Source organism: Oncorhynchus tshawytscha, linkage group LG11, assembly GCF_018296145.1.
Source record: "Oncorhynchus tshawytscha isolate Ot180627B linkage group LG11, Otsh_v2.0, whole genome shotgun sequence".
NCBI lineage: Eukaryota > Metazoa > Chordata > Actinopteri > Salmoniformes > Salmonidae > Oncorhynchus > Oncorhynchus tshawytscha.
Genome location: NC_056439.1, coordinates 16113610 through 16126148, shown reverse-complemented (window position 1 = coordinate 16126148; position 12539 = coordinate 16113610). Strand labels below are relative to the sequence as shown.

Genomic DNA, 12539 nt, shown 5'->3' with positions numbered 1-12539 from the left:
TTAATGTCCTTTCTTCTACCTGCACTATGGAACAGGGCAGGTGAAAGCAAAATCCTGGAAGATGTTTTACATATTGCTGGGATCTGTCCTGTGTTTTCAGATAAATACAAAGTAAGTCACAAGGAGGGAAGCCACATAACAGTACAGTGGGCTTCTTAAGTTAGTGACGTTAGAAATGTATTGGGCCTGTACTTAACCTTTTTAGTATTTGGGTGACAGTCTATGGTGCTTACATAAAAATAAAAAGTAAAAGCCTACCTTTGTCGTCAGAAAAGCTGAGCACGTTAATTTTATTTCGTCCATCCTTGTTCTCTTTGCTGTGAGGCGATCTAGTAACCGCGATCGAGCAATTCTGTGATCTTCCACTACGTCTTCAGCACCACTCGAGTCCGACTTGTTCTGCGACGACTTGAAGGGCTTTATGCTATCAGCGGTAACTTGTGTTTTACCTATGTCTTCACCCTCTCCGTTCTTCTGTTCAGCTTCATCGCTCGATTCTCCTTTCTTTTGCCTAAAATGTCTTCGTGGTTTTTTGTTGAACATATTTTCTGTATCGCCATGTAAATAAATCACAATACGGTAAGTGGTAAATACATTTCAGATGTACATATGTCGCAATCCTCTCGCAATGTATTCCGGGTCTTGTAGTTTGTCAGTGTCGAGGACCCGGTCGTGCTTGGGGTGCATTCACAATCCCAATTTTACCAATATTTGACATGATAGCTTAATGAAAAAACACAATGGAGTCTGGAAAAACACTATTAAATATGTTTTATTAAAATTGTTTCCTATTCCTTCTTTTTAGCTGATCTGACAAGAGGAATAGAGTACCACAGTATGAGTCATAATACCCATATGGGGAATGGTTCCAATAGTTTTCCCACCATTCATTTTTCCCATATGGGATCTTAGAAACATTTAACATAAGGGCTGTGTTTCATGTAGGCTTACCCTGGTGTGACGTTTTGAGAACTGTGTAAATCTCGCTTGGTCAAGGTGACTTTTATCAATATATTCCCCTGTATTTACCCCCCAGAAATGAAATTCTAATTAGATTAAAGAACTGCACATGCCATGATGATCTGAAAGAGACTGCTGAATCGAAGCAAAGGTAAGAACCTCTGGATTAACTATCTAATGTTAGCTAAATGTAGTAATGAATAAATTGGCTACAATTCTTTAAATGTACAATTCTGTGAACTATCATGGGGAAGTTTTAAATTGACACTACCTGTTAGCAAAGGTGTCAGTTAGAGATGACATGGAGGAGCTTACAGGGATTTGCAGTTTTGCAATGTCTACGTTGATGCTTATTAGCATTTTCGAATAGGAGTAACATTACATAGTTAATCCAGAGATTCTTACCTTTGCCTCGATTCAGCAGTCTCTTTCAGATCATCATGGCATGTGCAGTTCTTTATGATAGCCACATTAGCATCTAATTAGCATTTCATTTCTGGGGGGTAAATACAGGCAAATATATTGATAAAAGTCACCTTGTCCTAGAGAAATTTACATGGTTATCAAAACGTCACGCCAGGGTAGGCCTACACGAAACACAGCCCTTATTTTAAGTGTTTCTAAAATCCCCTATGGGAAAAAAATGAATGGTGGGAAAAGGATTGGAACCATTTCCCTGTTTGACCGCTAGGTTTGACGGGTAATTGTGACAGCTCCACTGTGGTGCTCTAAATCCGTCATTGGAAATGTTCTGTCCTCATATGGGGCTCTGATCCTCTGTTACCCATGCACTGAAATTCAAAATGGATCAAATAACAGCAACTTCGAGGAGTGAGCCTTGTGGGTGTGTGTGTGTGGCTGGCTTGGGAGGTCGGAATGCCCGAAGGCATATACATTCTGGATCAGTTTACCCTCTCGCAGTACCAGTCTTAACCGCACAATAGCTGACCGCTGAAACTGACCTTAGATCAGCGTTTAGGGCAAATCCATGCGCGCGCCCCCGACGCTGTCTCTCCACCTCCCAGTCCAGGTCAAACAGAGCCGTTCTCGCGCACCGTCCACCCACACCCGCCTGTCAGCCATGTTGTTCGTGTGACCCAGCTGTCAGCAACAGGTCCAGTTGACTAAACTAGACATTCTTCTCGGAATTACCTCATTTTGCCAATACGCGACGACTGCATAACGCCAGAGACTTTCATTGCGGACAGAAAAGTGGAGAAAGTAGTTGTTGTTTTTTGCCGGATGATTGAGAGGTAAGCGACGTAACGCGTTAGTCACCCGAAACTGCTTTCCTAGCGAGTCCATGTTATTGCTTGAACATTGAGCTACTGCTAGGCGTACAATACAATATTGATTGAATGTAGTTAACTACTTAACTAACCACGTTATTACGCTTAGCGATTTTGATACACTGAAATATGTAACGTATATCAACCATTAGAAGTGTACCGTCACACGAACTTGTTTGAAGTTAGTAGAAGGAAAACGACCTAAAGTAATGTTAGCGTAGGTAGCTACGTTAGCTCCCTCAGATTTCTCAAACAGAACTTGTTGAACAGGTTACAAACGTGTCTCTCTTGCTTTAGACAAGTAAATGAGATTGCAATAGTACTTACTGTACAATGTAGCACTCTGCGAAGTGCGTCAGATTGCTACTCCTATTCATGAATTAAACTATCCTCCACTTGAACTCAGGGACTCCACATGAATGTCAATCATTATTATACCAGGTCATTCCAAACAGAATCATTTTTGTTTTCTGGCAGCAAAGCTTGGTGTTGTGATTCTACACTTACCTAAAATCCCGTGCCCGAGGCAGGCTCCTGTTAAAGCTTTCATTAATAGTGGACGTGGTATTAGAATTGTTAGCCTGTACTGTCCTGCCTGTATTCATTTGGGTAGTGCTGAATGGTCCGGACTCACCTGATGTCAGTATACAGATGATGAAGGTTGATTATTTAACACTCAAACAGACTGCAGCCAAACTACTTTCCATAACTTTAGGGCCATCGAACAGGGATCAACAAGAGAACTAGTGAGGGACAGGGATAAATAGAGCTGTGTCAGTGCACGGGCTGGTTGGCTGTGGTCCAAGGATCCCTGTGTAAAGTGCCGATTGCATGATGTGGGACAGTGGTGGTCGCCCTATTGTCATCTCTCTCTCCACTGTCACAATTGATGTGGGATGTGTGCTCCTGCACAAAATGGCTGCCATGGCATGCATCAGACCTGATGGGTACTATGCCTACACATAACCCCACAGTGCTCGCCATCATGTATACAGTTAATAACAGAAAGTACAGTTATTTTAACAGTAACATTCTGTCTTAGGGTATACCATTGGAGAGGCGTGCAAGATATTTGCTGTACTTGTGCCTGTTTGGTAATGCTTTGCCCAAGCCTGAGTATATCTGTAGTTCGTGGAAGGAATGCGTTTTTTACATCGTCGACCAGTGCCCAGGAAACAATTAAATCCACTTGTTAGATGCTACCACCCTCCTCCAAATCAAAACCAAACATGGATGTCAATGTTGCGTGCACGCGCTTCGTTCTACTTCCTGTGCGGCAGCATGATACCAGGATTGCAAGGCTGATAAGCTAGACAAACCGGAGTGAAACCCTGACAGGTGTGTGCACGCTAAGCGAGACACCGCATGGAGTACATGTTTTGTTTTAATTTGGAAGGGGGTGGTAGCCTCTAACAACTGAATATCATTATTTCTTGGACACTGCTTGGCGACGCAAACAACAAGTTTTCAGTCAGAACCGTCTACCGATTACGTATTTACCTTTTGTCGCGGGAAAAGTGTCGCCAAACAGTCACGGGCCAGCAAATAACTCACAAGGTGGGTGAGTGTTATACAGCTAGACCAGAGTTCTACTTTGGTCAAGGAAATGGGCTAGCCTACACATTGGTGGTGTATTGGTTGGTTTCCTGGTGAAAAGCACTGTTTCGGTCATCATTGATGATGGAAGTGACCCTCGGTGTCATGGCCGCTAGCCTACCTTTGTGCACAGATATAGCAAACAAATCCATCTGCCTTTTAACACACAGCACAGCAGTTCACAGAAACAACTGTTCTGCCAAAAATGTCACTTTCCCGTTCATGCAGCAACAATGCACATTCCACCAAATAGTTTTATAGTATTTAAAAGAAAAATTGTGTCTCTTGTTAAAGATCGAGCTTTGATGTCTGTTCGAGTAATCTATAATTCAGGCTTGTCCCTACTAGCAATCAGATTTCCAGCTGTGATCAGGAATATTTTTTTTGTTAGTAGTTCCACATCCGCTAATCCAGATTAGCCTTAATCCAGACAGTCAATTCAGTTTAGAAGAGTTCAATTGAGCTAATCATTTCTAGATCTTCTCTCTCTGAGCAGAGGACTTGATCTCCATCCTCTTTCAGTGGCTCGCTGGGGAGGTGGGGGCACGGGTCCAATTAGATCAATTCTATGTGGATCCACACAGATAATGAAATCTTTACAATGCCTGGAGAGGTGTTCAACATGTTTCACGCTATAACGAGAATCTGAGCTGGCCTGTGTAGAATTGGAGCGTGTTGATGGAACCCACCCAAAGGCTCCAGGATGAAGCAATGTAGGTAGAGCTAGGGCGAGACGTGCTTCGAAAGAAAAAAGTAAACATTAATCTAAGCCAGTCGGAGATGTCGCAATATGGACACTGCAGGGCTTAGAGAGTTGAAAGTGGATTTGTCCATCTGTGTTCATTAGAGCTAGTAATATAATTAACTTCCATCACCACGGTGTCTGTTAGGTGAAAGAGCGCAGTGGTTGAAGCGGTGAACCATCTATTTCAAGTACAGGCCATGTTGCAGTGATTCTTTCCAAAGCCCCTATTGTCATTTAAACTCATTATATCACCATGGTGAGATTAGCTTTAGGCCACGTCACTGCTAGACCTGTCCCTCTATATTTACCTTACATCAACTCTGTTCTCCTCTTTCCTTCTCTCAGCCTTCATCCTTTCTCTCCATCTCCCTCTCAGAACTGTCAGTCTGAATTCCTGAGCTGTGACAGGATAGCTTGTGTGTGTGTGTGTGTCTGGGGATGGGCATGAGTACTCGAACTGATGCCAAAGCTTGTTTATTTGTTGGTGGAATGTGCTTTGTGGCTGCCGGAACGAGCAAGTGAAATTTTGTCTTGACGACAATGTTATTTTGCTTTGACTCTAGTGTTCCATTTGTACAAGTGCATTTCCCGGGCACAACAAAAAAACAAACCAAGCCAAGAATCACACTCTTATCCCTAAATTCCCTTTCCTTTCTGTGTCTCATTCACTCAATTGCATTTTGACCGCTCCCTCCACACACGAGTGCGCACACATCCTCCCGTTAGGCCTACAGAAGTAAATGCCTAAAAATGTATATAACTGATGGGATACACAAGCTACATTCCTTGCCAAATGATGACAGTTTTATCACAAATTCAAAATGGACTGTTTGATTGAAGTAGGAAAATATGTGTTCCAAAATAACGAGCAGCCATTTTAGAATATTTTCGTCCTGTCAATTTTCACTTAAGCTACTTTGTTTGAGCTGCTAGTGCCACCTAAAGTTGGTTAGCCTAAGCCAGGTATTCCCACCCAGGGGTGTACGCCAAATAATACAGATTTTCAAGCAGTCCATTTATATTTTCCAGTGGGGCTATACATTTGGGTGAGTTTTGTTTCTTTCTTGCCTGAGTAGCCTCATTTCACTGCTAAAATTAAACCATCTAGTGTTCAGCGAAATAACAACACAATGTCAAATACAGCCTAGTAGCCTAGTCAAATAATTAACATCCAATCACATTAACTGTTATTCTCTCGCAGCAATTCCACTAACGGTCCGTATGTGGCCAAACGTAGCTGCTGCTCATTTCATTTGCTCGAAAATAGCTTTAAAAAAAATATAGCCCTGTGTCCATAGAGACACATACCAGCTCTACTGGTAGTACTGCTACTACAAGAATTACTACACCTGCCGACGACAAGTTGTTCTGTTTCCACGAGCACATCCAATGCTAGCATCAGTAACTCTACATTTGTTGATAGCCCAGCTAGCATGGACACTGACAGTTGTGAATCTGATGCAGCCGAAGAGCTACTGCCCCCTTACCCAGGCAAGCACCGAACAACAGATAGGGACGTTGGACCATCGAAGAGGCACAAATATGATGAGAACTACATTGATTTGGGGTTCTCTTATATTGGGAGTAGTGCCTTCCTTCAGCCACAGTGTGTTATATGTGGAAAAGTACTCTCTCACAACTCTTGAGAGAGTTGCGCAGACATTTAGAAACAAAACATGCCAATTTGAAAAATAATGTCAGGAGATGTTTTGAAACAATTACAAGCCAGTGAATTCTATGTGTTACAGCTGGATGAGTCAGACGTAGAGGGCCTGGCACAGCTCCTGGTATATGTAAGTGATGTTTATGGGGGGTCAATTAAGGAAGACATCCTCTGCTGGAAACCAGGACAACAGGAAAGGATATTTTTTAAGTACTGGACAGCTTTGTGACATCAAATGGACTTTGGTGGGCAAGATGTGTTGTTATCTGTACTGATGGCGCAAAAGCCATGACGGAGACATAGTGGAGTGGTAACGCGATTCCACTTGGGTATACTGCAGCATCCACAGAGGCTCTTGTTGCGAAGGGAGTGCCTGACGGCTTGAAATATGTTTTGGACACTACAGTGAAAATGGTTAACATTGTTAAAGCAAGGCCCCTGAACTCTCATGTATTTTCTGCACAATGATATGGGCAGCGACCATGTAACGCTTATACAACATACAGAAAGAAGTGTGCTGGTTATCAAGGGGCAAAGTATTGACACATTTTTTTTAAATTAAGAGACAAGCTGAAAGTTTTCTTTACTGACCATAATTTTCACTTGTCTGACCACTTGCCTGATGACGAGTTTCTCACGCGACTGGCCTATCTGGGTGATGTTTTTTCTCGCCTGAATGATCTGAATCTAGGATCACAGGGACTCTCCGCAACTATATTCAATGTGGGGTACAAAATTGAGGCTATGATTAAGAAGTTGGAGCTCTTCTCTCTCTGCATTATCAAGGACAACACACAGGTCTTTCCATCGTTGTATGATTTATTTTTTGTGTGCAAATAAACTCAAACTTACGGACAATGTCAAATGTGATATAGCGAAGCACCTGAGTGAGTTTGGTGCGCAATTACTTTCCCAAAACAGATGTCACAAACAATTGGATTCGTTATCCCTTTCATGCCCTGCCTCCAGTCCACTTACCGATATCTGAACAAGAGAGCCTCATCGAAATTGTAACAAGCGGTTCTATGAAATTGAATTTAATCAGAAGCCACTGCCAGATTTCTGGATTTGGCTGCGCTCAGTGTATCCTGCATTGGCATATTGCGCTGCTAAGACACTGATGCCCTTTGCAACCACGTACCAACGTGAGAGTGGAGTCTCGGCCCTCACTAGCATGAAAACTAAATACAGGCACAGACTCTGTGTGGAAAATGATTTAAAACTGACTCTCTCCAATACAACCCAACATTGCAGAGTTATGTGCATCCTTTCAAGCACACCCTTCTCATTAACCTATGTGAGTTATTCCCATTTTTTGATGAACAATTAATGTTTTATATGTAAGATGGTTAAATAAAGAGCAAAGTTATTGATTATTACATTATTTGTGCTCCGGTCCTATAAGAGCTGGACAACTCACATTTATTAAACATAAGAATAACTGCATCATATAGTGTGTGTGTGGCAGGCTTACAATGATGACGAAAAACAACATTTGGGGGTATGCAGCTGGAGGTTGAATATTTGAAGGGGTACTACGGGACTATAAAACATTTGGGAACCACTGGCCTAGGCTATTACCACCCTCTAAATATAGACGGGTTCCACACTGAAAATAACAAAAACATTTGTGTGATATTTTCATCAGAAAAGCATATATACGTACTCACCAAACATGTCGTGTCCAAGGACAGGCAGAATAAACTAAATAAAATGTCTGTATATCGAAAGACTGATTTTGGTTTGTCACCTTGAAAAAAGTTATTAAATCATCCCTTATTGATGTCACTTGTTAAATCCGCTTCAATCAGTGTAGATGAAGGGGAAGAGAGGGGGGAGAGGGGTGCAACTCAATATTAGGAAGGTGTTAATGTATTGGACACTCAATGTTGATAAATGCTGAAATTATTTTCCAGCGTGGGTCTTGTTCAGTTTTTTATTTATTTATTTATTAGACTACTCAAAATAAAATAATGTGTGTACTCGTCAGTCAAATGCCCATCCCTAGTGGAGGTGTCTGTCTGTGTGAGCTCTGTTTCAGGGAGAGACTCTTAATGCTCAGATGGGAAATCAACCAGTGATAGGTATATGCAGTGACTCTGCATTGTTCCTACTCTCTCTCCTTCCTGTTAACTCTCTGGATCTCAGCCCTGATTGGGTGTCAGGTAAAAAAATAAACACGTGTCTGACAGAGAGGGGAGAATAATAACAGGGTTAACTCGTGTGGTGATGATGCCATCTCTACTCGCCCAGAGTTCCCACACTGTTCACACACTGTACCTGTATTTTATCTTTCATTCTCAACGAGGATGTAGTCAGTGTAGAATCATCTGATCTGATGCTTTCTTTATTTTTAACATGGTGTTGTCTGATCTGTCGAGACTCCAGTCTCTACTGTTGTGCTGCTCAGTGTTCACCTTTTTTCAGCTTGACCCGCTCCTGATTTTACCACACGATGCAAAACACATGCAAATAACAGCAAGGCAGGGGGCTTGTGTGTGTTTGTACAGACAGAGCAGACTGCTGTATGTGTCAGCAGGCTCCACAGGGATCCCTGGGTGTTTGTTCACTGAAACCAATTTGCATCCTGTATTTCTGTGCACGGACACCTCTCTCACTGATACAGACATAGGCAGAAACAACCCCTAACCGCTTCCACCTTAAATCCTAAGTTATTTGGGAGGGCGAAGGAGAGGGACACATGGGTTCAGAGGGAAAGTGACATGAGGAGGGACTAGGGGGACAGAAGAGGGATAAATACCCACAGGAAGAAGGGAATAGATGGAGCAGATGGTTAGCACGCTCCCCATTGTGAGGCCATCTTGCTTGACCACATTCTCCTGTACTACCCCCCCCCCCTCCTATCGTCTTCCTCCATCCCTCCCTCTGTCTCTTTGCCCTACACTAATACCACACTTGTGTGCCACCAGTACACCCATCCAACCCCTTCACATCTGTGTTTGAAATTCACTGCTCGACAGAGGGACCTTACAGATAATTGTATGTGTGGGGTACAGAGATGAGGAAGTCATTCAAAAATCATGTTAAACACTATTGCCATGCAGTCCATGCAACTTTAATATTTTTTATTCCTGAACTTATTTAGGCTTGACATAACAAAGGGGTTGAGTACTTATTGACTCAAGACATTCTAGCTTCCAATTTAAAAATAACTTTAACCTTTCCAAAAACATAATTCCACTTTGACATTATGAAATATTGTATGTAGGCCAGTAACAATCTCAATTTAATCCATTTTAAATTCAGGCTGTAACACAAATATTTTTGTAAGAAGTCAGTGGGTGCGAATACTTTCTGAAGGCACTGTAGAAGGTTCTAGGGCTAGGGGCTAAGGGTTGATATGGGGACTGGACAGGTCAACTCTAAGGCCTGGACCGCCAGCATCCTGAAGGGCTTCTGTAGAGTACATGTATTTTGTACTGTTTTATGGCTGAGTCATGTAACCGCCACAGAGGGCTGCCACAGGAAGAACCTCAGAGCTGCCAGGGACTTCCTGTCAGCTGACTGGCTGGACAGGAAATGCTGGTATCCGTGTGTGACTGGAAAGGAACAGGAAGGGTATAGTCATTGGAATTCTCCCTTTTCCTTGTATGGCCTCATTGACATGCCCTTCCCTTTCTCCATACTTTTCTGCTACTTTTCCTTGTGAGCTCTCCTCGGTGTTGCAGTATTGACCACTGTCAGCGGGTTGTGAAGGTGCTTGTGTTGTTTGTACACACCTTCCTTCATACACCTCTCTACCTGCCCTTTACCTGTGGGGACAGACAGACAGGCAGACATGCATGCAAGTGACGGGTGTTTTCATTCAGGGGGACAATAAGGGTTTCTTCTAAGAAATAGAACACACACATCATGGTTGATCAGTATGTATACAGTCTACCATGATCTCCTTCTGACCAGTGTAATCACTATTATGGCTCTTTTGTTGTTTATGTTGTATTTATGTGTTGGCCGCAGTTTCTCTTTTACGGGTGTCATGCTTGTGATGTAGCCTTGATGGGATGTGTGTGTCCACTTGCAAGCAGGATAAAAAGGGAATTGATGGAAGTTTAGGGAACAACGAGAGGAAGCTATGTAGCAGAGTTGGGACGTGGCCCTGGTGTCTCTGTGTTTGACTCCCTGACTGAGGAACAGGAGAAACCCTGTTGAAACCTGCTGACCAATGAGAAACGGGGCAGCTGCTACACTCTCTCTCTCTCTCTCTCTCTCTCTCTCTCTCTCTCTCTCTCTCTAGGTTGGTGTGAGCAGCGCTCTGCCCTCCCTCCATTATTAATGAGCGGAAGTTTCGCTTGTTTTGTGTGTGTGCAGACACTAATGTGTGTGTTTTGCAGATGACTGCGAGCTAGCCGGCTGAGTAGAAGAACGGGAGTCCCCCCCCCCCCGCCCGCCTCCTCTGCCACCTGCAGCCATGAATGGTAAGACCACGTCTTTATTACTCTCTGTGTGTGTGTGTGTGCTGTGACGTTCTCCTGCTCTCTCAAGGGCACATTTAGCTGTTTTTTTTTCCTGTCTTTTTCTGCTGAGCCTCTTTTCTTGTCCTCCGGTGCAGCAGCAGTGTGAAGTGTATCGCTCACTGGGCTGTTCACTGCAGCACGACTCTTGTCTGTCTCTGTCCAGCTCCTATATCTGCTGTACCTGATGCTGTAGCAGTGTTGTATCTAACTTTACACCCCTGTTCATAGATCCTATCAAACACTACGCCCGAGTGGCGCAGCGGTCTAAGACACTGCATCTCAGTGCTAGAGGCATCACTACAGATACCCGAATCCAGGCTGTATCACAACCGGCGCATAATTGGCCCAGCGTTGTCCGGGTTTGGCCGGTGTAGGCCTACATTGTAAATAAGAATTTGTTCTTAACTGACTTGTCTAGTTAAATAAAATAAAAATTATCCTGTCAAAGCCCTGTTCATAGATCCTGTCTGACTCGACGCCCTGTTCAATCCTGTTCAGTGTAACTTAAATTCATTTCAACTGAACATTTTATTCACATTTTGTTCTGTTCTGTGCTCTGATTGAAACAGGGAAAAACGGCACTGAGATGACGGATCTAGTTTTAAGTCAGTCGCATCACAGCAGTGTTTCCCTTCACATTTTGTTTCCAGCAGCGATGGCAGAGTTATACATTTACATTTTGAGGTGGCAGCCACGATATGGCAGCAGCAGTGCGCCGCTGCTAAATGCATATAGGGGAAACGCTGCACAAACATATTCTACCTACTTGGTCAAAATCAATAGACTGAAACAAAATTGGCCTGAACTGTACTGTAAGACCATGGCCCAATTACAGTGAGCCTACTGTGTTCCATGGTGCAGGGCTGGAATTGATTGTGTCAGGGACAGTCACCGAGCCTGCCAATGTAGACTGAGATAAGAGTGAACTGGTTTATCTTTATTTATTTATTACCGTATAATCAGTGGTTTTAAACACAGACACTAGAAGTGATGTTAGTAGTATTGATGTGGACAATAAAACAATAAAGAAGCGATAACTCAAACGGGATACGAGATGTGCTTGTTTTAATGTTTGGAATTTCTGTTGATTACTACGGCTCCCCCTTAGGCCTATCCGTGTGTATTTTACAAATGCCGCATCTCTATGGCAAGACTCAGCCCTCACCCAACTTTCATCAAACTCAGGCTTGTAGTGTTTGAGATGTAACGTACGAACGAACGGAAGGAGACCGATTCATAGTCCCCCTCCGTTTTCATTGTGGGGGACTGTAACAATGTTTGTCCTCCACCTTTTTAAAAGAAGAAACAAGCGAAAGATAAAGGGGTCTGCGTGGTTCTGTCTTGTATGACTGCTGGGTTTCACTAACCATGAATAAAAAAAGGCAACAGTAAATATAGTACCCCACGAATGATGCAGCGCCCCCCTTGGGCCAATAAGTGTAATTTTGTAAATGAAGGATCTCTATTGCAAGACACATCATTCACCCAAGTTTCATCCAAAATTGGGCAAGAGCTGTCAGATATATCGCGTGTGCCTAACGGACAGAGACAGATCCACAGTCCCCTCCCTGATTTCATCGTGGGGGACAATTGAATGTCTAAATTCCATCCTTGTTCGGTCTATTCATACAGTCGCTCTTTGGTCATATTAAGAGGCTTTGCCTGGTGTGTGTTTATTGCGTGTCTTTTAGCTTGAGGTTGTCTTGTGAAACCTCAGCTGTTTCCTGTCTTGCGAGTTGTTGCTCAACCTTTGTGTGTGTGTTGCTACCATACACCTCTGTTTGCCTTGTACCTATAGATTCGTAGGCCTT

The 12539-nt window shown here is 43.2% G+C and overlaps 1 protein-coding gene across 1 annotated transcript in view; it reads left to right on the top strand.

Moving 5' to 3' along the window:
- Positions 1 to 2004: 2004 nt before the first annotated feature.
- The window catches only part of LOC112262431 (intersectin-2), a 35610-nt gene continuing 25075 nt past the window's right edge, over positions 2005 to 12539 (top strand). The window contains exons 1-2 of the mRNA XM_042329823.1: positions 2005 to 2213; positions 10606 to 10689. Coding sequence (XP_042185757.1) covers positions 10683 to 10689 — 7 coding nt within the window. The 5' untranslated portion in view covers positions 2005 to 2213; positions 10606 to 10682. The remainder of the gene's footprint in view (positions 2214 to 10605; positions 10690 to 12539) is intronic.